The 26,392-nt window shown below is 37.2% G+C and overlaps 1 protein-coding gene across 1 annotated transcript in view; it reads right to left on the bottom strand.

Moving 5' to 3' along the window:
• Window positions 1-26,392, bottom strand: part of PLEKHH2 (pleckstrin homology, MyTH4 and FERM domain containing H2) — a 57,679-nt gene that overhangs the window by 14,164 nt on the left and 17,123 nt on the right. The window contains exons 3-22 of the mRNA XM_082047309.1: window positions 25,357-25,419; window positions 24,166-24,315; window positions 23,635-23,718; window positions 22,115-22,196; window positions 20,043-20,225; window positions 17,318-18,303; window positions 16,240-16,315; window positions 15,670-15,764; window positions 14,894-15,038; window positions 12,688-12,824; window positions 11,509-11,619; window positions 11,165-11,251; window positions 10,497-10,655; window positions 9,737-9,817; window positions 6,538-6,717; window positions 5,620-5,728; window positions 5,403-5,515; window positions 3,001-3,180; window positions 1,157-1,254; window positions 493-670 (exon numbers count right to left, since the gene is read on the bottom strand). Coding sequence (XP_081903435.1) covers window positions 493-670; window positions 1,157-1,254; window positions 3,001-3,180; window positions 5,403-5,515; window positions 5,620-5,728; window positions 6,538-6,717; window positions 9,737-9,817; window positions 10,497-10,655; window positions 11,165-11,251; window positions 11,509-11,619; window positions 12,688-12,824; window positions 14,894-15,038; window positions 15,670-15,764; window positions 16,240-16,315; window positions 17,318-18,303; window positions 20,043-20,225; window positions 22,115-22,196; window positions 23,635-23,718; window positions 24,166-24,315; window positions 25,357-25,419 — 3,297 coding nt within the window. The remainder of the gene's footprint in view (window positions 1-492; window positions 671-1,156; window positions 1,255-3,000; window positions 3,181-5,402; window positions 5,516-5,619; window positions 5,729-6,537; window positions 6,718-9,736; window positions 9,818-10,496; window positions 10,656-11,164; window positions 11,252-11,508; window positions 11,620-12,687; window positions 12,825-14,893; window positions 15,039-15,669; window positions 15,765-16,239; window positions 16,316-17,317; window positions 18,304-20,042; window positions 20,226-22,114; window positions 22,197-23,634; window positions 23,719-24,165; window positions 24,316-25,356; window positions 25,420-26,392) is intronic.

Here is a 26,392-nt window from a genome sequence, read left to right as displayed (position 1 = left end):
TCCAGGCTTTGACTGATGACGCCCCAAAAGAGTAAAGAGTGAAGCTGTGTTTGTTCTGTAACAAATACACTTTTCCTTCAGGACTGATAACGGGAGTGTCAGCTGTGCTTCCAGGCCTTCCCTGAGATATTTAACTTCAAGATGACTGATGAAAGGAAGTGGAATTTAATACCTTTCCCTGTTCTTCACTCTAATTCATTCATCTGGTGGTCAGGTTAAATAAGAAACAGAACTTTAGTATTTTTCACTCTTAAGAGGTTTTATTTATTTTTTTTTTCTTTCTTTTAAAGAATTTCCCTCAAACCTTTACTCTTCATTGATCAAATCTGACTCAATTACTTTGTGCCTGCCATTGCCAGCACTGGCACAGGCTGACATTTGAACCATGCCTACCTTAACACTTAGAATTCTGTTTCTGATATGCTACTTCATGTATATTCTAATCTTAGCAAGGGGCTGGGAAGTTAGATTTTGTCGTCTACCTGACATTACCTGATATATGCCATTCATGAAATGAACTGGAATACTGAAGGGCAGCGAATGGTGGTAGGGGTTTCTTAGAAGAGTGGAAAGAATTTCCATTCTGGAAGGTCTGGCTTCCCGGTCTCCGTTCTGCTGGGTACGCTCTACACATCGCTGACAATATATTGCGTATTTCCCAAATTCAGTTCTGTGACACAAAGAAAAATAAGACAATTCTTGGGGACTGATTGGAAGGATAGTGAACTGTGAGTAAATCTCTCTGGGGGTGCCATATGAGAGAAGCACTCAGATGTCACTTTGTGATATTTCCAACACATTTTTCCATGTGGAATTACAAAAAGAATTAGTCCACTGAGACCAACACAATTGTGCCAAAGATGAACATAGCTCAGAGTATTTTGTGTATCTGCCATATTTTGGTTTTCATGGTTTTGTAACATACAGTCAAGGGTTCCTGTACAGAGTGTTTTTCAAAACAAAGGATGACTTTCCTAAGTGATGCATAGCAGTAACATGTACTACAGTTTAGTAGCACTAGAGCACAATTATACTCAAATTTATTTTAAAATATACGTCAAAAGATCTAAAATATTAAATTGATTGAAAAAAAGATTGAAAATAAGGTACTTCAAAAAGACTAGTCAACTAGCTGGGTAATAATATTCAGACATACCTGGAATCTGCGTTCTTCTTTAAATGAAGTTTAAGAAGCCAAAGGAATGGGTGCTGAGGCAGAAAGAGTCCAATGCAGAGAGCCAAGAGCTGCAAGCCCTGGACAAAAGGAAGACATTCACCGTTTTAAACATCTTACAAATTACAACTTCCCGCTGTGCAGCTCACCTCACTGTGCCAAGTCAAGTAACAGACAGCTGTAAATAGGAATGAAAAATAACAAACACAGAGAAAAAGCTGAGGAAATAAGTATGCCACCTCATCAGAAGGCCAGAATGCTTCTTTCTATTTACTTGCGTACAGCAAGTTTCTTTCAGGGCTGGAAGCTGGAAAGTAGATCAGTTTGTACAAAAAGCAGTTAACACACAGGAAAAAACCCACTAAGGCTGCCAGGCCAAGCACTAGAAAAAGAGGAGAAGCCTGTGCAATTAATTTAATTCAGCTCTCCTGAAGCAACCCATAAGACATTTTCCTCCTACCAAGTATAAAGTAAGATAACAATTATTCAATATTTTGGTATATATTCATTGCTCAACATGTATCCATAGGCTTCACTTAATATAGGCTGCTTTCATGTACTCTGGATATACGCTTACTATCATTGCAACTACTTTTCTCACAATTGCATCAATGCATCATGGTGAAATTTAGAAAACGGGGTTTATCTATTTTGATTTATTTGACTTGCCTGGTATTAAATAGAAATTTGACATCACAGGCACAGATACTCCCTTTCATCAAATACCTATACTTTGCTGGAGGATAGTATCGGCTCTTTTTCAGGGAGACAGTGCAGGAGAAGGATGAAACTGCAAAGATTTTACTGAACATATTAACTCTTACAAATCATGCCAGTATATTATGAAAACAATTTTATCTGTATCAGAAGGAAGGTACCAAAATACTGAAGAAGGATTATGATTAATTTAAGTTCATCATCCATATCTAATTTCAGTATGTGCTAATTGACATGAATGTGCTATTAATGCGTCTGTTATAAAAGCTTTGTGGATGTTTTAGTGATGCAAAAATACTGGCCACATCCCACATATGGGCTGTTTCTAGATAATAGGTAGGTTGCTCATTGTGTTCTACTTTCTATGGTGAGAGAACGTGCCTGGTACAAAAGCCTTAACATCGTAATTTTCTTTCTCATTTTCCAATCCATCTCCTAGTTCTGTAGGTAATGCTCCATCATAAGCACTACTGTTACAGTTCTGTTAATTCTATGCAAACTGTAAGCATTTGCTTTCCTTTCAATTTCAGTTCATTCAATTAGTACGTATTTGGATACCAGCGAACAGCTGGCAGCGGACAAAGTGAAAAATTTTAAGTATGTATTTATAACCTAGCATGCAGCGTGTGTGCAGAACAGCATGACATACAAGAGGTCGCTCAGAAGCCTTGAGTGTATCTGAGATTTCACAACATGGCACTACAGCTTTTCTTCACACTCATGCTGTAGAGACATCTCCTGTGGGCTGTAGCCTACCCAGCTTCCTGATACAGCACCTCTCTTAGGAAAGACGCAGTAAAAGAGAATTAGGTTCCATACATGATGTCTTACTCAGCACTTAACTTGAAGATAGCCCATTGTGTGTCCAGCCTTTAAAAACAGCACAGGCACAGATACACTCTGTCACCACATACACCTACTTTGGTGGAGGACAGCATCAGCTGCATTTCAGGAAGACACACCAGTAGTAAGATTTTAGTTCAGGATTTTATGTGATTTTAAGTAAGCAGATGCTATAGAAGAGTGGAGCCCCTTTACCATTCCCAACAGTCTGTGTAGTTCCTTCACTGATGTTTGAATAGATACCATTAAAATAAATACTGGGTTACCTGTACTGGTCCTGCCTGGTTTTGTGGGTGTCGACGTCTAGTCTGTTTAATAAGTTGACAACAGATCTCATTTTGAAGTTCAGGATGTGTGAGGCAGATCTGCAAAGCACTTTGGGCCAAAGATACATGGTAATCAATGGCAGGAGAGTCAACTGCAGCATTTATAAACAACTGGCAGGTCTAGATATGAAATAATAAGCAAGTGAGTTTACATACAAAAAGCTCCAACAAATATCTTAGATGTTTTCTGTAACAAATTAGTCTGTTTATCAGTAGACTAAGAAAACTCCACTGACCCTGCAAAAAGGGGTGAAAAGGAGCCAGAATGAATGAAAAGCTATATGGAGAGACTTGAGATAAAAACAACTCTTAAAAAATATGCTTCTCATTCTGTATCTAATGAAGTGAGCTCTAGCAGGAGATGCCACAGTTGTGGTAGTTAAGTTTAAGGACATGCTGAACATAACTTACCCCTCTAAGGACTTTAAAATGTAAAGTGTACAGCTTGCAATGGCAGCCAGTTTAAAATTCTTGTGCAAGTAGTAAGCATGACATGGCAGAGTATACACAGATAAGAAAACCATTACTCAGAGCCATTTGTTTTGCATCTTGGCTTTCACTGGATTTTTACTGTGGGTAAGTATAACCTTACCTATCCCCAGTACTGTCTTAGGAAAGCCAGGTGTGAAGCATTTGTTGTGCTGTATTAGAAACAAGCTTACGTATCACTCATTGCATTTACTCTCTATAATAGTTGATGAATTTTCAAGGTATATAAGCAAAATACAAGAAATGGACAGAAGCCAAATCGTATTTCTAGTCTACCTGAAAATATGTGGATGCACAGGACTAATTTTTATCAGCAATGGAATAACTGAAACATGACTTGATCTTTTTCTAAATCAATTCCCTACCTGACTTTCAAACTGATTTATACAAAATTTCAGTAAAGGTCATACAAGTAATCTCTTATTTATTTTAAGGAAGCGTCTGTGATTTGAATTAGGTCTGAAATACATTTCAAAAAGTTATTTCCAAATAAATGTACATTAATTTTTATCAGGGAAGTAGATTCCCTTTTAAAGTTTCATACTGCAAGATTGCAGAAAATAACATGGATGTACTTCTCTAAAGTGCTTCAAACATTTCTGACAGACAAGTTGGAAAGTTTGCCTACAAGTGGCTGTGACTGAACAGTGACTGAAGGTGCTTGCTTTGAACTCCTTTCTAGAGCCAAACAATTACATCAAAATTCTCAAGAGAGTTGATGCTTCAGGGAATTTGGTCTTTAGCCTTGTGTAAGTTCTGTGGAGAAAGTTCATTTATCCAAGCACCGTGCCTTCCAACTTGTAATTTATTTCACAATGTACAGAAAAGGGGAACAGCAAGATTTTATTTTGTCTCTGAAACAGACTTTATAGCCTGGCTACTAGTTAACGTTCAGGAGTAGTTTTACCTGGGTGAGGGCAGGAGAGAGGAGAAAGAAGGTTAAAGGCATTGCAGCATATTCCCTCCCATAGATATCAACCACCTGTCTGGCCTTGGACTGGGAAAGATGTAAGGTCTTACTGGCATACAAGAATTCTCAAGAAACTAGCTGCAGCACAGCAGTTATGAACCATTACATTTCTCTTCATCATAAAGCCTTTTCACTACTACCAGGAGGTATGTGTATTTTTAAAGGTGTATGAAAATCTTTAAAAGTGAATTCACAGAACTGTTGTGAAATACTTTCAATAATTTTACTCTGTAGTATTTTCTCTAGTTATATTACTAGAATACCTAATTAGTCTTTCAAGAATGGTACTTCATATGAAGAAAATATTTTCTTTTTATTAAAAAGAGCAGTACAATCTCTGCCTTCTATCTCAATTTGAAATCATCTGTGACTGGCTTCAACTAGAAACTTTGGCTTTGCTTTTTCTTCAGATTTTAAAAATTTCTTCTAGCTCATTTAAATATATGTACAACAAAACTTTCACCTACCATTTGTTCTTCCTGAAATTTCACTGAAAAAATAGTATTTCAGATAGTTCTCTGAATACAGAGATCCACTCCGTTAGGTTCTCTAGGGCTTATGAACTTCATGATAAAATTCTCATCATTGATGGCCATGGATTTTTCTACTAATTTGCACTTTATCAATAACCTCAGTAGAAAGGTCCAAAGTTGCAGCCTAAACTGCTCCCTCACAGCTAGAAGTGATCTCTTCACACTGGAAGTGATCCTCTTCCATCAGATAATGTGGGGACATCCTGCTACTGTCCATTAGTTACCTCCACTAAAGAGAGGAGTAAACTTCCCTTTTTCCTTATCTGTTGAACATCTCTAGTAAGCCATTCTTTAGCTAAGAGTTAAAATAATACGTCAGTTAATAAAAAAGGCATCTGCTATAGTTTTACCTTAAATAATTTAATTGCTTCAGTTTGCAAGGCTTCTGATGGTAATGTTGTAAGAGGGGAAGAAATTCCTTCTTTGCTGTGGCAAAGCGTAGGATGTCTCCAAATCTGAGAAGCTAAGCAGATAAAATAATGTAGATTTTGCAGTTAGTTCAGTTCGTAAGTGCATTCAGTAAGTAAATATTAGAAGATTAGTATGTTGAAACAAAACCAAACTTACTGGTATCGCCTTCCATATTTAATAATTTGCAGATAAGTTGTTCAAATTCTGATCCAACATTTACACTGGTATTTCCAGCTGCAACTGTCAGATGATAAAGCCACGTGTCCTAAAGTAGAGAAACACACAGCAGCTCACTCATTCTGTGTTGGAAGGAGCTGCTTCAGCAAGATTTTGCTCTCAACCTGAAACACTGCTGTACACTCCTATCAAAATCCAAAGGAGTTTCCCTTTCTTTGAATACACCTGTATTCATGGTCTCTATGCTAGAAACAGTAAGCAAGGAAGATTGGACAAGGCTCTCTTCAGACTTCTTCTACCCTCAGAAATCATGGCTAATTATCAGGGCATTCTTCATTTCTTCTTCAGAAAGCTAATGTAAGTGCTTTTTAATCACAGCCAGATCCTACTAACCTATGGATAAGGCCAGAAAGCAAAATGAGGTCTACAAGATTACCTGAGAACAATGAAGCAATAATAATAGAAATGCTTCTAACCATACCTCTCATTTCTCCTTCACTGCAGTAGGGCAGTATTCCCTACTGTTAGTCTTATCCATGAAAACAGACAACAGTATCCCAAAACCTCTCAGAAAGGTCTGCTGTCTGTCTACAAGTTTGCGTAATGCAAGCAAAATTCTCCATTTACAGCACATTTGAGGTACTACACCATCTCCTTACATAGGCAAGCCTGCTTATTTTCATGTTTTAAAAAGGATTACCTATGATAGCATTGGTTCACAGACAAACTCTGATCAATGTTAACGAAGCCAGACCTTCTCCTTGCATATTACATCAAACTACAAGCCAGATGACTTGTAGGTCCTCCTCCTCCTCTCCCTCTTTAAGCAATATTTGTATCACAGCACCATACTCATAGATGTGCTACTGAAACTCAGTTAAAAAGTCCTTCTGTTACCTTCTCATGTTTGGATCCTATAAGAAGATAAGTGGGTCCTTGATCTTTGGGGTGGATAACAACAGTGTAATGTGTTGATAATAAACTACGACCACTAGCTTCATAATCTTCATCAGAATCGCATGATCTATCAACTTCTTCCACTTTCGCCTCAAAAAGCTTGATTTGACCAAGAGGAAACTAGAAGTAAATATCAGAAGTGGTGAGAGAACAAACATTTGCTTCAGTGCCCACTTGACATATTTCTTACACTACAAATAGAAATAAAAACATGAACTACCATCAATACCCATTTATAGTTAGACATTTTTAGTCCTGCCAAGGAACATCAGATAAGCTGGCTATTGCAGACAGCAGCAGGAGAATGACATGTGCCAAAGTATGAAAGAGAGATTTCTACAAAATTCTTTTCCAGGTCTACCTCTGTATCTAGTTAGTCCAATAAATGTCTGTTAGGGAAGAGAAGTGATTCTTCAGAGTTTCCATACCTGGATCCAAGCAAAACTTCCCTGGGTCAAGCACTGAATAATCTTATCATTTCAAAGGACAGCAGTGTAGTGCTCATACATTTATTTTGTTCATGCTATAAATTCAAAAGGGAAATTTTTTGTATGGTATGGTAGATGTTCTTGGTTTCATTCTCCTGTCTGATAGATGACAGTACTTGAGTCTTGAGTTGTATTTGAAGTTATGATCATTTATCAGGAAATACTGTATATGAAAAGCCATTCAGAAGGAATTTTTCACAGAAATAATTATTTCATAGCCATTATCAAGAGGAAACTGTTACCAACACAAATACAGCATCCAGTCTCACAACTGGGTGACAGGACTGACAGAGGATGTCAGTCCTTACTGGCTGTTTTAGGCAAAGCTCTTTTCCTTCCCACAGCACCACTGCTCCTTCTCTAGCCGTTCAGACACCGGGATCTTCACAAGAATGTTATTTAATGGTGCAGTGAAGAAGCCTTGGCTCCTGTTCCCATGTTGTCTGTGATGTCTGGCCATGCTTAGGGACTCAGCAGAAATAGGGATGTTTGTTTCCCTCTGGTAAAAGGACAGTTGAGCACTACAGTAACCAGCATCTTATTTTTGCTGGCAAGTTAGAATCAGTCTAGGGTGACTTTCTTTAATAAAGTGAGCAGTTAATAATATACTAATTTTGAAGAAAACATCACATAGTGGTGGCTCTTTATTCCAGTGCTCTCACTAGTAAGGATTAAAGATGCATGTGGTAATTTCGATTTTCTGTGGTGCTTCTGAAGCATTCAACTTTTTGAACAAGATAAGATTCTGAGAATCAAGAGATGCCATTTCACATACATATAGTCGACTGATTTACTCACCAAGTTTAACTAAAACACAGTTCGCTGATTTTTTTAATTTGAATTCCATTTTAAAAAGAAGCCACTTAAATGGACTCCATTACTGTATTAACCACTGCAGATTGTGTAATTTGTTTCTGTGCAGAAACATTCAGCTACAGCAAACATGTTTCTAATTATCAAATTGTTGAAAATTAGAAATAAACTAGCTTTGGAAAACTCTCCATATATATTCTGCTTACAAAAGCTAAATTCTTATTCTATTACAAGCTAGCAAATTAGTTTCAATTTTGCTTCAAAAGAGCAGCAAAACTTATTCCAAATGTGGGGGAAATATTGACAAGTATCCAGCAAAATTCTTAGATGCTTCTAAAGGGCATGCTAAAACCCCAAGATCTTCAATGGTAAAATGTGTAAATTCACACACTTTAAACATAAATCCACATACTTAAAACATAGAGATATCTTCATAGGAGAAAATGCAAGTTATTTTAGTGTCTCTGTCAGATGAGCTAGAGATTAATACTCTAGTCATTTAATTTCCCATCCCTCTACTACACTTTTTTAAAGAGTAATTAAAATAGTATGTTTTGATGGATGGTTACTGCTATCTTATTCACATAGGTCTAAAAACAAGGTTTAGCTGAATGTTTAAAAAAGGCTAAAAAAGGAAAGGATAGCAAAGGGAATAACTAGCTTTATACAAAGACTGTGAATTACTGGGTCCAGTGTGATTATTTTGATAGATCTGAAATAACACATGAGATTTTCTGTATTTTTTTGAACTGTTGGTTGTAATGGCTCAGTGGACTGTTACCATTTTGTGAAGTATCTACAGTCTCTTTGGTAGAGCTAGGTAACAAGGGTATTCATCAAATATTCATAAACTCAGTGGTATTAACAAAAATTCTTGTAGAAGTTTCCAAAAACTTGTTCCTGACATGCTTCCATTAAAAACATGTTTCTTGATGACAAAATAAAATGCCTTTGGAGCAAAGGACAGCTGAAAAGTATGACTAGGAGGTGCCCTTTGTCCTGTGTCTGTAGATAAATATGACTGGACATATTAGGACCAACAATATTCAGAAGTGTGGGTAGAGAACTAAAGGTTGGGTCTAATGTGGAACAGCCAGGTCTTGCTCTTTCTTAGCTCTTCTTGTCCTCCAGGATATGGGAGGGTGGAAGATGAATTAAAGCTGATTGGATCCTATTTCTTCCTTTCTTTCCTCAAGGAGTATTTTCCATAGGTTTCAGGAATAATTTTCTCTCCCCTTTCTCTTGCCATCCTCCATCTCCATTTCTATTCACTTGGTCAGTTGTAGACAGTGAGCTCCTCTTCCATAATTCTGATGAGTGGGAAAAGATCCCCCCCATACACACACATCTGCAAAGCAGCCAACTCTGCAGAGGCACTGCGACATACCAATGAACAGGATTTGGAAGTCAATTGAGGAAGAAAAAGAACATTTAATTTCTTGAAACTTGCAGTCAGCACTCACTGCAACCACACGAGAAAGGGTCAGCTTCCAGAAGTAAATGACAGTCACGTCTTTTCTGATCAGTCTCACACCTCTCAGAAAAGCAGACCTGAACTGCCAGCAAATCGGTGTCCCCCTTTGGCTACAGGGACAAGATGCAGAATATATATCAATCCCAGAAGAGAAGGAGACCAATGGGTGTGCCCTGGGTTACTGTCTGTTAGACAGGAACCTTCCAAGTTGACCATCTGTGAAGTATAAATGTTTGGTATTCAAGACAAAATGGGCATATACCACCCTGGCCAGCTGTACCTTAATAAAGCTGTAACAGTTTTGTTTAAAGTAAATTTCAGTATGTTATCTTCCATTTACTGAAAAAACAAGTAAGGAACCCACCTTGTCTTCTTGATTACGGAAATAATACAGTATTTTTCCAACCAGTGTACACCAAACTCTTTTGGAATATCCATGTTTTACCTGAAATTACAGAACATTAGGAACAAGCACAGCCAGAAAAATACAGACTATATTTCACTGTCTCTGAACTTCAGTAATGCTGGGAATAAATGCCTTGGTTCAAATTCCTTTCCACATTACTAGACAAATGGTTAAAACTGCTTAACACTATTAAAGGCAAAAGAATTAAAGTATTAGATGCTCATCTAAAGCCTAGTAGAGCCCGTGTGAGTTTTTCATTTGGCTTTGGATCAGGCCTAAATTAGTGGAAGCTAAGGAAATGTAAGAATTAAAAGAGAAAAATTCCTTTTATACAGTATTCTTATTATCGTGAAATAATCTGTCCCAGTAAGTAATATAAAAATAAAGAGCATTCCACTGAAATAAGGTAAGTCAATCAGCTAATGAAACATATGGTGAACTAGGATACCACTGAAGCACAAATGGAAAATGCAACAGAGGAAATAATGAATTAAAAAGACGAAAAGAAAACCAAATCAAATCAAACAACCAGAAGAAAAATGTTGCCCAAATAGGTGAGTTGGTAGTCCTTCTGGATTGTTCACATTGTAAAGTACTGGGAAAGGAAAAACATGTCTGTTTTTGCTTGCATTTATTTTATTGTAGGGCAGTTTTCCTCTAGATATTATTCTTAAGAAGAACTGAATTAAGCAAATTGGAGGAAGAAGAGTGTTCCTACCTTTGTAAGTAATCCTTTCATGGTTGGTTTGATTTCCGGCTGTACAAAAAGTGGGCTGGCAGCCTGAATTTTAAGAACATTCTGTAGTACTTTGATCCATTCTTCTAAGATGTTGGGAGAATCAGCAGTCAGGTAATATGTTCGTTTTTCTGTGGTCAGCTACATAGTAACAGAAGAATCTTCAGCTTTAAGAACATTATACATTTGATGCCAAAGTGTGGGGGGCTGTAACATACACTACTCATTGTAGTTTCACAACTTTGGGGCATTTATTTTCCCCAAAGTACTTTTCATTAACAAAACATTCCATGGCCAGGCAGAGCAGACAGACCATTTCTAAGGCTTTATCTGAAAAGCTCCAGGACAGCAGAGTTGAGAAAACTCAATTTATCTCCTTTCAACAACTTGTCTCAGCCCTAATGGCTGGCCCCAGACCACTCTATTTATATCTCATATGTGACCATCTGACCTTTGTGGCTATACAAACAGGGACTACATGTAGGTCTTTCCACGGTAACTGAAATGATTCTAGGGTTTCAAATGAAGGGCACCGATTAATTCCAAGTCTACACTTGGACTTCCAGTGCAATAGGGACTGAAACAAGGGGTCGGGTTTGGGGATGGAAGGAATAAATACCCGTTGAAACACAGCTGAGCAAAGCAGGCACCTGAATTGTTTGTTTTCCATCTCCCCTTTCAATCTGGCTAGATGCATTTAGCTCAATTTGACCTTGAGGTTTTCGAATGACATCACTCTGTATGGAAAGAATGGAAAAACAATATTTTAAATCTACCAACAAATAGCAATAAATAATTATAGAACTCATTTAAACATTAATCTTGATGAATACTTCCTAGTTAGACATTGAGTACCGTGTATACCTCTTGGGGAACTGAGTCATGAATCACTTTTTAACAGACACCAGGAATGCATTTCTTTTCCTTCTAGCAGCCCTAGATGCTCAGTAAAAACAACCTAATATTAAACAGTAGAGAAGTTACATGTACTTACTGGAGATTTGTAGTATAGTAATTCGCCTCCTTTAAGCACAAACCACCGTCGTTTCCAAGTCTTTACTTTACCACCCATTTTTAACAGATATCCAGATTTTTCCAAAGGTTCCTGATTATTCAGAAGTTATATTAAAAGTAGTTAGGTACACATATATACTTGTACCCTCAGAGATATGTATAAATACAGAAAGGCACAGATATTTAATGACTTAAAAGCATGCTAAATAATAATTACAGTCTTTAATGAGACTTTAGTCCAATAAAAAAGTTTTTTACAAGCATTAATTAAGACAAATGACATGCATGTGGGATAACTAATTAATATCCCTACTTACAGTTATAGTACATGAAGGAGAATGACTTGCCCAGAACTATACTGAAATTAAGAATATGATTCTTGATTTTACTAATTATTTACATTAAACAAGGAGCAAAATGAATCAAATGTAATATATTTTTTTCCCTACTTCAGGGTCTAACCTACAGACCAGATATAGAGCACTGTAATACAGAGCTTTGCACAGATGTACTTTAGTGTGTATGCCTGCAGAACAGAGCTCAGTTTTGCTCTCTGAAGAAAGCTTAAAATAAATTATCTTCATCACCAGGCAGTCAATGCACTTGTATGTCAAGACACTAACTACTAACACAAGCCATTAAAAAAGAGACCAGTACCCCGTAATGGTTTGGTTTCTTTGACCTGTCCTTATTATCCTTACTCTACTTACGATTTCTCTAATGCCTGAAGTTGTTCTCCCTGAATGAGGAAGCGATAGAAACATATTACTGCACACAGATTTCTATTGATGCCTCCAACTCCTTCAGTGGAATGTCCTTCTATTTCCCTAAGTATTCAAATAAGCTGATTTTAGTCTTTCATATGATATCTGATAATAGATCTGGTTCCAAGAAGGAAAATCTTAGGTGCGCTGCACTGTCTTCTGCAGTTGTCTACCTATTTCCATTCATTATATAGAAAGCTCAGAATTATCCTCCACTTTCCTTCAACCATTATAGTCTTATATGGCCCACCTATTGCTAGTGTATTTTGCTATTTCTACTTGTAAGGCAGTCTGAGAGTCTGCAAGACTGAATATAGAGATCTGGTAACAGTCTTTGAACATAAATATACGCACAGCACCACAGGTACACTTCTTCACAGAACTTCAGTACTCACATTTTTTCCATTATCACTAGATGAGTAAGAGGTCTTAGGCAGTTTCTGCTCTGGCTCTGAATACTCTGTATCTACTGAATATGCATCTGGAGGAATAGCATAGTCACTTTCTGAAGTCACAGAAGACAGAGACACCCCTGAGTTAAAAGAAGGAAGATTTTGTTTATGTGTGTGGTTTTGTGTTTGTTTGTTTGTTTGAATTACGTAAGAAACAAATGAGATCAGAATATCCGTGCAGAAAGAATATCTGAGTAGGATCTGCAGGCAAGTATCAACATAAATCCATCAGGAACCAAGCACTTTTTAAAATATCAAACTATTAGCACAGTGCTAATAGCTGAATCCCATTTTCTTCATAATTAAACAGAGTTTAAGGCACCTGTGAATCAAACAACAAATAAATGTCTTCTATATATTATCACCTTATATTACAACACCTTTTTGAAAGAGGGAGTCAGTGCGATGCACCATACTCATTCTCTAGAAAATGAATAGAGGATCTTTAATTAAGCTAAGCAACTTTCCCCTTCCCCTTTCTATCATTTGCTCTGGTATCTGGATTTCTCATACAACTGCTGTGTACTGAGAAGCTATGCTCAAGATCTGCTATATGTTGAAGCTGTAGGTGACTCTCATTATTTTGCAATTAGTATGAAGTTTTATACTGAGGTTTTCTATAAATCTGAATTCCAGATTTCAGTATTTTTTTAAAGTTTATTAACTTTAACCCTGAAAGAAATGCACCCTGTTTTAAGTTCTAGTGAATCAGCAATGAAGATTCAAACTTCTCTCTTATTCATCATAGAAATAATTATTTTTAAACATGTGAGCATGTCCTTTTGTAAAGTTTTACTTTCTGACTAGTCTTCTACTCTGAAGGGTTACTCTCCAAGATTGAAATGAATATCACTTATTTCCTTTGTTCTATTAATTTCCAAAATCATTTGTCAATTTATTATTTTTTTTTTTTAAAGAAAGCTTTTCTCATTTATTGCTTTTGTAAGACACTTGGGCTTTCAGAGTGGGTTTATCTTTTCTCATGCAGGGTCTTTAATAACAAATATTCATCAAGCTAATTTTGCACCCAGTGAAATTTGAGACTGCCTAGATTTTTAAACAATGTGATTTCAACAAAGATATGTACACATGTGTATTGTGGTTAAGAAAGGTTTCCATGCATGAAACAATGCAAGGACTGTTTTCTCAGAAGAAAGCACGAACAAAGGGCATGGTTCCATTTTGCAGACACAGATGTAAATTGTAGGTGAAAGCAGCTATTAAATCAGCTAATTCACCTTTTGGGTTGTGCAAGCACGCAAAAGGAGATGCATCTGCAGCCACAGCACTCATTTTAGCTCAGCAAGATGGAGCTGCTGGAAAGGACTAGAGGTCCTTTTCACACACTAACGTAGCAAAACTATAAAAACGTCACTGGAAACAGGACTCGGCGTCACGTGTGGCTGGCATGGGAAAACCAGGGGACCAGTGGCTGTGTCTGCCTGCAACAGGGTGACTGAGTGGAGCTCCAGCTCACGGCGATTTTAACGTGTTTAACGGGGACTACTGAATAATGTTATTTGGTATTTCTAAAGCAGCATATAATGAAGGACCTCAACACTCGGCATCACTAGGATCTTAGATCTTAGTCTCCATTGTCTCCCCACGTAAAAATGAAAGAAGTGCATTACTACATCAGATGACACAACCAAACGCTCTGTTGAGAACTTTTCCACCTGCTTTCTGATCATGTTAATTTGTTACTTTGATTTATAAACTTGAATATATGCAGGGATTTTTTTCTGATGGCAATTACTTTTTCCTAGGCTGTTTTTACTGACAGTTAAAGGTCACACAAAGTCCTTGGCATGACAGAGGATAGATAGATAGATAGATAGATAGATAGATAGATAGATAGATAGATAGATAGAAAGAACAGAGCTTCTTGCTTTAAATGTACAAGTCACTTTTCCTCCAGCTACTAGATTAATGCCTTAAAAAGCCATCTGTAATAACAGCAATAAAAAGCTTGTGTAACAGTCCTTTCTCCTGCTCAAATAAGAGATCTAGGCTTTGACAGCTGAGATAAAACCCTAGATTTAAGATATCCATGCTGTTTAAAGAAGAAATCCATTTCTATGGCGTTTGTGTAAACTGCCTAGTTTTCCGAACTCCCCAGAAGTTACTTGTTCTTCCAGTTTTTGCCTACCTCGTTTCATAGCCCGAGGACTGCCCGGACCGCTTCTGCTTCGGGAATCAGACTCAGAAGTCCTTGAGCTGGACCGAGAGCTGTCTTCTTCCTCAGATCCTGACGACTCATCTATAAATGGGCTGTTGCTTATTTGAGTTGCTTTCTGCAGGAAGTAACACAACATTCTTTGATACATTGCATAAAGGGTGCCTCAGTCATTTCCTCCACAGCATAGCGGAGCTCTGCTGGCTTAACATTCAGAGCTGTTCTTACTTGGGTCGTGAGTTTTGGCACGCAAATATCAACACAAAACTGAATTCCCTCTGCCCTCTGTACCCTCAACCAGCCCTACATTTTAAAACAGAAACCTGAGGTAGCTCAAGGCACGGGTCTTTCCAAATCACAAAAGGCTGCCAGAAAACAAACAATGCTGTGATTAGTTACTGCTGGCTGACTATAAACAGCTTTGGCACTGACGCAAAAACATTTCTACACATACACACAGTTTTAATTATGGCACTGAGCACCATGTGGCTCTGTTTAATAACTTAACAAGCCTTTGGAAAAAATCAGCAAGGGACCTAAGAAGAATTGACCGGGGCTGGTAACATTTTATAAGCAGGATTAATTTTTTTTCCAGCTATTTGACATTTCCATTACTTCTGGGGTTCTGTGATGTTGAAACATCATCTTATGACATATTTGGCATGGTAGCAGCGAATGTGAAACAGCAAGTTCCTGGATGTGAAACTTAATGGTATTTAAAAATTTCCTTTAAATGGTAATACAGTTACCCCTTTCAAAGTGGTGTAGACAGGAGTGGTCATGTTCTTATATATCAGAGATGTATATAAGCTGGGTATGGAGTATGAAGGTAGTGAAACAGCACCTAAAAAAGCAACACATTGTATAAATGAGCTTCCTAATTTACCCCTCAATTAACCAAATTAAAATTTAATTTTTTGCATTGTATAACTGCTGTAAAAAACAAACTCCTGAACTGGTTTAGATGTAAGATTTATAGCTTTTTGAAATTTCAGTGGTTTTAAAGAGTATAAATAAATTGTAGTGATGATCACTAACCCTTTTTAAATTGGAAGTATAATCTCTTACCTTGGTACCTCATATAGAATCTTCAAAATGAACTGCACAGAAAACTGGGGTGAACAAAGCAGAAATCCAGCACAAAGAGGCAAGGTAATAGAAAACAATGGGAAGATAACAATCTTCTAGGTTTTAAATAGCAGATAACTGAATCTTCATTAAAGTATCTTAGAGAAACATGGGACCTTTGGTCCTTGCTTACAAATTGCCATAAAAAGAGAATTGTTGTTGATGAGACAATGAACAGCTAAACCACTTACTTTTGTTAAGAGATTCCACGGTGAAAGCTTCAGACATCCTTAAACCAGATTTGGCTACAGCATAAATTCTGCTTTCCTATACAAGCAGAATGGATTTGATGGCAGATAGTTAAAACACAACAATTACTCTTCTTCTGTTCAGCCTCCCCATAGTCTCCTAATCTTTGTGTTAGTGCAACAACGTGATAAGCTGGTTGATAAAATGGTGTCATCAGTAGCAGCTGAAAAATGCATCTTTATTTTATGTGTCATATGCATCATATCTGTAGTCTATTTCAACCTTTTTGCACACAAAGCTTGCCCTCAAGGTAACTTATTGAAAAAACTGCTATTATCATGGGCCAAAGAAGCTATAGTGAGAATATTTTTTAACGCAAGTCTGTATGTTAAGAACAGAGAAATGCCATTAGGAGGCAACTTTTGAACCATTTTGTGTTAAAAGGCCACAATAAGAAATTCTATAATAAAAAAATATGCACTAAAACAGATACATAGAGAAGCAGTTCCATCAATCCATTGTTCATCTATGAATCATTAATAAATGTCTGACTGTGGAACTGCAGAATCAGTGAGTCTTGACACAGCTAATTTTGGATTTTGTGTACGACATACTAATAACTATTTTAATTCCCTGATTGATAGCTTTAAAATTTTACTTGGAAATGTGATCAATAACTTTTGTAATCTGTAGTTCTCTTCTGTCAACTTAATTGCTAGACTGTGAGTGGTACAATGGTTACAGCAAAGGCAGTAACACCAGTACTCTTAGGTGTTAAGGTAAAGAAATAAATGCAATCACAAGCATTACCTCTTTTGATACACTCAAAAGCACATATGTAACTTAGATGTGACATGACGAAAATTAGTCTTATCTACAAAAATAGTGATTATGTTGTTCAATAGCAGAAATGCTGTGCTTTAAATCACTTGCTTCTGAGTTTGTCCTCTTAGTCCAGTTAAGGTAACAGCCTGTCTTGCCATCAGAGAGTAAGAAAGGCAGGGCAACAAAAATTGTAGAAGAGAGGCATGAAAATGAGTTAGTTTCACCAGTACGAAAAATATCTATATTTACACTTACCCAGGAAGGAAATCGATGTAATGGAGGGGTTGGAGGTTTGTTATTAGCACCCTTTTTTGTCATATCACAAGGTTCCTGGGCTTCAGCATTTTGTGCTTCAGGGCAGTCGTAGGTAAACACTCCTTCATCACAGCCAATCTCCATTTTCTCTAAAATATCAGTATCTTCTCCGTCCACCAGATCAATGTCTGTTTCCTGAGGTCTCCATGGCCGTATCATGCTTATGGCATTTCGATTTCTACCAAACATTCTGTCAGAACTCAGCTGGGGCTGGCTTAGGTGTTTCTTTGCTAATGCTGAATTTAGACTAAGCACATTAGGAGTCCGCAGCTTTGGGGGTGGCAGATTTGAGGGAGAATCCGATGGCGTTGTGCACTGAGAACCTGCAGAAGTTGCCAGACTTCGGTGTTTGGGTGTCAGAGCAGGGGTTAAAATTGGACTTGGTGTATTTGGCTCACTGGATGAGGATGAATAATCTAGCCTCTGAGATTGAAATTTCTTATTCAGTTCATCTGAAGAACTATCTCGGTCTTTCTTTTTACTTAAGAAGTCCGAGTTGCACTTTCCACCTGGATTGTTCTGGCCTTTTCTTTGGGACCCTTGCTGCCAGGAGTAAAACTTCTTGTGCTGAGTCCTCTGAACACCAAAACTCTCTTCTTCAAATAGAGAACTACTGTCATCAGATGCTGTCAAATACATTTCACTTCCCACTCGACTGTACCTTGTGTTCTCTTCAGATGTGTGGCTTGAGATAGTGGAGGTACACCTGGATTTCAGCCCTTTATTGTCTCCTCCATCCTCATCTGAGCTCCAGTCACTCCCGGTAGTGCAGGAGTTCTTTGACATGTCGCTGTCTATGTCTTTAGATGAACAGCTTGTTCTCACATTTTTGTTCTGCTCTGATGCAGAGGAACTTTGTTGCAATGACTTCTGACCTTTATTGGTCTCAACTGGACCAGCAAAGGTAGTTTCCAGGATATCCGTCTCTAGAGGAGAAATAGAATGAACGTAAGAAAATTACTTTAGCAAACTTAACTGCTAAAGGATTTTGTCATCATGTCTACAAATAGTAAGTAATAATTTTAAATGCGTAAGCACATTTTTTTTAATATTGTAAACAATAAACCTTAAGGAAAAGACTATCAATTTTTGGATGCAACTGAAGTTGCAATGATGTTTGCCAAAAAACTGTAACAGACATTACTCAAAAGTTCTAGCCAAACTAAAAATGGCAATAAATGTAAAGACGAGCAGAGTGGAGCTGTATTTTGAAATAAACCACACATGCATGAAAACAAACGTCCCCCAAGCCCCTAAGGGCTTAAGAGGGCATATAAATGGAGCTACTTTATTAAATCTAAAGAAAATGAAAGTTTAGTAAAAACTTGTCAGAAGATATTTACGTTAACAGATCAAGTATTCTGAGCATTTCTGCAGTGTTTATACACAGAAATTTCTTCTGCAAGCTACTATTGTATTCCCAGGGGTGAATGCTTCAGATACACGAGAGGCTCATGAAAAATGCTTAAGGAAAGATGCTATACTACAGTAGCTTTGCTTCTGCTCTTCACTTTTACCTGGTTTTGCAAGAGAGAGCTATAGCCTGCAGCACGTCAGTGAGGCCTATGTGCTCCCCCTGAGTTACAACAGGTCCAAGAACTAGAGCTTTTCCATAGAGACACTTGGGAAAGCTAATGTTAAATAGCTGGGTGAATTTGAAGTGGGCTGGGTAACCAAGTATTTTAATTTAGTCCACATTAAAGTAATGAAGTCATAAAACTTGATCTGTTTCCATCTAGGCAAGACTAAAGTTCTATTTCTTATCCTTTCCCTTGAAAAACAGATTCTTATTGCAATTCCCTCATCTATAAAAATTGAAATAATAATATATACCCACGCTTATAATGAACTTGGTGTCACAGAAATATACAAAATATTAATAGAATCTGTTTCAGTTTCTGATTTTCCACAGACCTCAGCTTGCAATTTTGGGTACCATGATTAACTGTGGAGAAAATGCTGAGGTCATAAATAGGACTGTGGGACTCAAACGAAGAAATGCAGTAAGAGTTCTCTTCCTGAGCTTTTCATGACTTAAGGGAAGTAGCAGAAGCTACTCCCATAAGCAATGGATTTGCTTATGCTTATTATAGCATAACAGCACACCAATTTGCTGGCATTACCAGCTTGTTGGGAAAATTGCATGAGCTGATGAGGGAGCTTTCTCCATCTTTGAATAGGAAGGAATGACGCAAAAAGATCCCTGAGACTTTCTTCTCTTTTGTCTTACCTTGATCATATTACTGAGTTTATGTTGCTGAGTTACGGTGTGAAACTAACACTGGGACACCAGCATTGATAAAATATACAGAAACTGGACTTAGGCGAGATTCTACACAGGCACAAAAATGTAACAGCCCTCCCTGGGGGCCTGGCAGCCTTAAACCCCTTATGCTACTGTGGAGCAAGCTGGGGCCACAACAAATTCTTTCCCTTGCAGTCAAAGCACCTGCCCGCCAGTGCACGCTGCCAAACAGCGTATTAGTGGTATTATAGAGACTCTAGTGCTCACAGAGCACTAACAGCAATAACAGAGACTAGCATTAAAGAAGGAGAGAGTACTGTTAATGTACTTTGAAAACAGCTGCTTTGGATATGCTGACATAGCTGATGATTTTAGTTCTTCCCGTGTGAGAATAAAACAGCAGTGGTGGTGACTAAGTACCTAGCATGTCTTTGCCTTCAGCGTAGTCTGACTCTTTAGATGAAGACTTGCTTGTTTCTTCGAACTTAGGAGATGGTTGAGGACTTCTTGCTCTATTCGAAAAGCATCCAAAAGTCAAACTGCTTAGTCGCTGACACTCTGCAGGTTTTTGTGTTGAAGTAACAGATTTCTTGCCCGTAGCTTCTGAAGAACAGTAATTCAGAAATCTTGTGTTAATAGGATACTGCAAGCTATGCTACTGGTCTCTTTACAGTGTAAAGTTTGTTGATTTTGTTTTTAAAGGTAACTAACACTTAGCAAAAAGATAATTTAAAAATCTACCTGATACTTCCCCACATCAAAACAAAAGCAGAGCTACATTTCTAGTTCTTAAAGATTGACTTTTTTTTTTAGTATAGAAAGACAAAAAAAAATGTCTTTTAACAATTTCACACAATTAAGATGTACAACATGCACTTAATAAAGAATGAAAACCTGGAGGAAATACCTGGTTTTATTCTGCTGTGACTGAAATTAAACCTATAGATTGATCTAGGGTAAATAATATTAGAAAGACTGTAGAACAACAGTATTAAAATATGTGGTGGCGCCTTCCCTTCACATAATAATATTAAGAGAATCTGTAATAGGTGTTACAGCAAATATAAAAAATAAGTTTCCAGGCTTAGAAGGTATATTTGGAGGACTTCAAGAAAAGGTGGAAGCATAAAAGGATTAACTGCCTTGAGAATATGAAATCTGTCTTTAGGGACAGCTGTTCTGCCAGAAGCTGATATGAAACAGTGCTGTGCATCCCTGTTTATAAAAAGTTATGTGGCAGATCCAGGAACAAATGACCCTCATCGATATCTACAAACTGTTTAAAAACAGTACCACATGATCATAATCTGTAGCCTGTTACCAGTATGAACACAGCAAATACTAATAAATTTCTCAATATTTTGAGCATTTAAGTAAACGTCTGTTAAAATCCAGCTGACAAATTCTTAGTGTCTCAAAAAGCCTTTGAATAGATCTATCGGAAGAGGACGAGCAAAGCTATGAAGTGCTGAAGTATACAGAATTGCTACTGATCAAAAAATAGCAAAGAAACAAAATTATCCAGTTTCTTCATTAACAGAGAGGTGCATCTTGGTTTAAAAGCTTCATATTGTGTATGCATGTATTATGTAAATATTTATATTTTCATATACACATTTTACGTGCATACACACACATATATATACACATACACCTATTTCTAAATGTCTCTGTATATACAAATATACATGAGATACATTATCAAGAACCTGCTTTAGCAGGTGGGTTGGATGAGATGATCTCCAGAGGTCCATTCCAGCCCCAACCATTCTGTGGTTCTGTGAAATGAGGGCTACGTAGCAAACTAACAAGATTTTCAGATGATTGTAAGTTGTCAGGTCAACCAAATATGGAGAAGACTGTGAGAACCTTCAGCGAGACTTAAGAAAGTTGGTGAACAGTCAACATGGTGGCAAATAAAATTCAACTTTGATTAATGCTCTTTGGAGGCGATATTCCTCTTCACCATATTTACATTTTATGATTTTAAAATTAACTATATCCACGTGGAGATGAACCTGGTGATACTGAGGCTGAATTAAGGTTTTTGGATCACTTTAGTCAAATATAGCAATTAAAAAAATCTGGTCAGAAATCTGATTCCCAGATGAACATTTTGCTTGAAAAAGCAGATGAAGACTGACATTCATCTATTCCTTAACAATGCTAGTGCTATCGGTGCCAAGAAGAAGTGAAAGCAAATATATGACATAAATCCAGTCAAATCTTACTACTTGCAGAACCTCTTAAATAACAGAGCTACCCATTCATCCAACAGAAAAAAGTTGTGGTTTGTCTGCATATCTTTTTAATAAAAATTAAATTTTTGCTTGCCTAACACCTTCATGTACAGTCACTCCGATGTCAATTCACACTAACTGAAATCTCTGTGGTTTCACAGAATATTTCAATTCAATGGATGCACAAATTAATAGAGAATAGAAAGAATTATGCCATATATCGAGAGGTTTTTAAAAGACTTGCACATTTACCTTGCAGTTTAGATTGTACTGTTTTCATCTCCTTGGTTTGCTTTTGGTTGATCAAGCGAAGGTTCTGATTTTCCACCTCTAACTAAAAGTATATAAATGTAATCTCTTCCATCAGTGAAACAATTTTTAAAGTCATTACATCATTCACATTTTCTCTGAGTTTCTGCCTGTCTAAAGAAAAAGCTACTTCTCTTAATGCCAGCCTAGGCATTCATTTATTCTGAAAAATGAAATCCCCTGCAATCATTTGCTCAACCTCTATTAAAATCATTCCCCCAACCCAGCAAACTCAACACTGCTTTAAAAAGCCTTAATAATTAAGAAAAAAGAAATCTGCATTGGTATTTTTAATAAAAGCAGAGGGCTAGAATTACAAACTCTTGTGCCATGTGGCAAATGCAAGAGCAAGCAGAGGAAACAGAAGGAATGATGGTGCTAATGCCTCCTACCATCCCACAACAAAGATTAAAAAATAGATACTGAAACACTTTATACAGAGCAGAAGACCTTCTACGGGAAGAAAAAAAGAACAACCCACTACCAAGAGGTAAAAGATGTTGGTTCAAACTCCTGCTTCGAATTAGGCACAGAGAAGATTTGAGTCTGAGTATCCCAAATTACAGAGAGGGGTGCCAGCAATTCCCCTTCCCATTGGGTCGCACTCAGCCACCTCTGGGACACCGGCCTGACATTCTCCAGGTTTCAAACTAAATAAATGGTTTGAGTTGTGTCTGATTTTGTCCAAACTTTTTCAAGGCAATTTTAGCTAAACTTCATTGTATTTTTATTGAATTATTTCAAAAACGCTCCTCACAGACTAATAGTAAATGCTACTTCTAGTTTCCTGCTTTAAAAATAATAATTGAATTGGTTTTCAACTGGAGTATAATTTCCAGTTAACCACAACAGAGTAGGATTTTAACTTCTACGGGCAACTGTAGATTCTATACATACACAGCTGCACAAACCTGGCAGCCCTAGAGACGTGATTATTTCACCACAGGAGAGAAACATGAGAGACAACTGGTCTCTTTTAAGAACAGAACCAGCGCCCCTGAAACTGTTAATGACTAAGAGTACTATGGGCATTGGAAAATAAAACATGATCAAGTCCTTTCTTCTGCCAGGCCCCAGCAGACATGGTCAGCTTTCTGGGGATTATTCATACTTCAGGCATCTGCTTGAGCAAGCTCAGTTTGCCAGCTCATCTCTCTCAATTAGCAGAGATAAGCAGACCTTCCAGAGAGCAGGTCTGGCCCTTTCTTCCTAAAGAGGACGCAGATTATACTAGATGACCAAATGAGACACCAGATTTTAAGTGACAAGGATACTCTGCCCTCTGTGCTGTTGTTTTCATTTTTCCACTTTCAAGCAAATAACCATATAGATCAATGAAACTGTGAAGTACTTCTTTTGTTTGTTTTTACTGTGGCACAAAGCCCTTTAACAGCCAAAAAGCCTAAGGGACATCCAGTCGCAACATTATGTTTTCTGTGTAGGTATTGTAGCAAGAATTATACCTCATGGAGCTTGACTGTCACCCATTCTTTTATTTTAGCTGCTTTTTCTTCAATGATTTTTGCTTCTTGCAGTCTTAGTTGCTTCTGGAAAAAAAATGACATAAGCATATTTTTCACTGAGTATTAGAATCTGCCTGAGGAGCATCTTCAGACACAAATCCTAAGATTGCTTCAAGTAATTCAGTCTCCTGGCCAATACATGGTGATTTAAAAAAACAAAAATAAAGAGTCCCTTCACAGAGGCTGCTGTTCCTCTTTCCTCTAAGAAAAATAAAAGCTCTTCAGAGAAGACAGTGAAGAGGAAGAACGTGTTTCCCCTCTTCAAAGTTAGATTTTCTTTCAAAGATAGAACATAATTTGCAAGGGAATAAAAGTTATTCAAATGATATACATCTACTGGGAACCTCTTTAATCAAACATCAGAAATAATGCTAATCTTTTCTGTCTTCTATTGATCTTAATTTTTATTTTCCTTTCGTGTAATTAAGAATGGAATTGATGGTCATCTCTTGTAACACAATTATTTCTAACCTGTTCTTCAAGTTGTTGCTCCAACTTTTGTATTATGTCGTTTTTATCTTGTATCAGGATCTCCAGATCTTGACATCTCTTATACAACCTGGTTTCTGATTCACTTGTCTGAACATTAGCTGCTTTTAATTTTTCTTCCATGACCTGCACCTATTTGGAAGGTCAAACATAAGACTTTAGGAAACACAACACTCCACGTTACAGGTAGGAATTTAATCACAAAATGCACTGTTAAAATTGCCCCCCCTCTTAAAATTCAAGATAACCTTGCAAAGTTCTGAGGCCTATTTGAGAAGAAATTCAGATTGTCATCTCCCTATGCATCTAATACCAGTAGGACTGGCAAAACACTGATAGACCTTATACAGATTTTGTTAGTTTCAGTAAGAGGCTTCCAGGTTTGTAAAACACAAGGTTTTAGAAGTGACGGTATGGAATAATAAAATTTATTGATAGGGAGCTCTTATTAGGTGTAAAAACCAATATTTTAATAAATAAACAATTGCATAGTGTAAAAAAACCCAACACATTATCAGAAGCATTCTTAAAAAATAGCTAAAAAGTACTTGTCTCATAGTCAGGAATGTTTCCTAACTCCAAATTAGTACATGAACATTTTTTATTAATGCAATTTTCGGTTTCTGTCTGTCTCACAGTAAAATAGGAAGGATTTTTAGTGAGTACCAGAGATACGTTCATAGAATGTCTGCAGTAGCTGTATCTGCCATTTGGAATCAAAAGGCAACTTTGGTTGAATATTTAGCCATTATCTCATTCTTTAGATGATGCAACTTCTACAAAGATGTACAAACAACATAGAATAATCCTATTTAGAGACTGCATTGGATAGCCTCATTTTATTTTCTTACAGATTTTCTAAAATCGGTCACTGTTTCCTCTCCCTTTTGCTTCCATGTACATCACAGATCAGAGACTCATGATGCATCAATGAAGAAGCTCACTACATGTATCTATTTTGAATTTGTGCTGTTAGCTTTGACTTTACTGAACTGAAATGGACAGTGAGCAGAGAAAGGTGTTAGAACACCTCTGGTAAGGCAAATCAATAGATTTAAAACTGTCTTCTCCCTTTTCAGCAATACTTAATAAAAATAGCCCTTTTCTGAATTTCCCTTCATTAGAGTAACATGCACATAGCTAGTAGAGATATTTTTCCATTTATATATATACCTGCTGAAAAGCTCTCTCTGCTTGACGATCAGCATCTATAACTTGTTTCTCAAGCTGCTGCATCTGTAGATACATAAAAAATGATAGTAAAATAGCACTGCTGCCTTCTGCCTGTTGCCAGAAATACCACAGTGAAACATATTTTCATGGTCTGTTCTGAAAAAGGAAAAGACAGGTTGTGGGCAAGAGCATAAAAAAATAAATAAAAGGATGAACAGTGTGTCCAAAGATAATTAATCATTATGACCGTATTAAAACATTGTTAAGATTCTTCCACAGAAAAAAAAGATTAATACAACTTTTCTTCATAGCATAATCTTGTGGGTGCTATATGACATAACTGCTTTTTTCCATGCGACCAAGAGTAGAAACCTCTTCGACAACAGCCCTGAAACTTTCCTCATGCAGGCTTAAAAAGTGCTGAGTTCCTTCATGTCTTTCCAAAACTGGCAAGAGTGAAGAATACTTGGCACATTATACAGTTGGGCCATTCATTCTTCAGAAGGAGACAAATTTATCTTTGGGGAGGAATTGTGGTATGAGGCCTGTCCCACACTCCTCCACCCTCAGTGTGAAAGAAGGGGCCTGCGGCAGAAGAAACACGGTCGACTCAGGTGCTTAATGGAAAAAAACATGTGAAAAGTCACAGAGCAAATGGATGAAGACAGAGACCAGCACAACACCGAGGAGCGCAGGTCACTTCTGAGCAGTGAGAAACCCTGATCTATTATGTACTTTATAATGATGCCAAATAAATCATAGGCTCAGCCTTTGCCCTGGGCCTCAGAAAGCCCTTGCATTTTAGATGATTTATTTTGAAGGCTTTTCCAACAATATGGAATAGAAGAGGCCAGAGAGAAATACTTAGTTTACATTTTGTGAAGAGCTCTCTAGTCTGATTTTGGTGAATAATACAATTATGACTTCTTTAAAAAGTAAACTGTGGTTTGAAATAACACTAGAAAGTCCATAAGGTATTCCATAACTTAAGGACTTCCTGGTTCTCAGGAAATACCTAGCAAAGACCTCAGTTCAT

Source organism: Streptopelia decaocto (genome assembly GCF_964273445.1).
Source record: "Streptopelia decaocto genome assembly, chromosome: 3".
Classification (NCBI taxonomy): Eukaryota; Metazoa; Chordata; class Aves; order Columbiformes; family Columbidae; genus Streptopelia; species Streptopelia decaocto.
The sequence above is the reverse complement of the archived record's forward strand: the minus strand, read 5'-3'. Positions and strand labels throughout refer to the sequence as shown.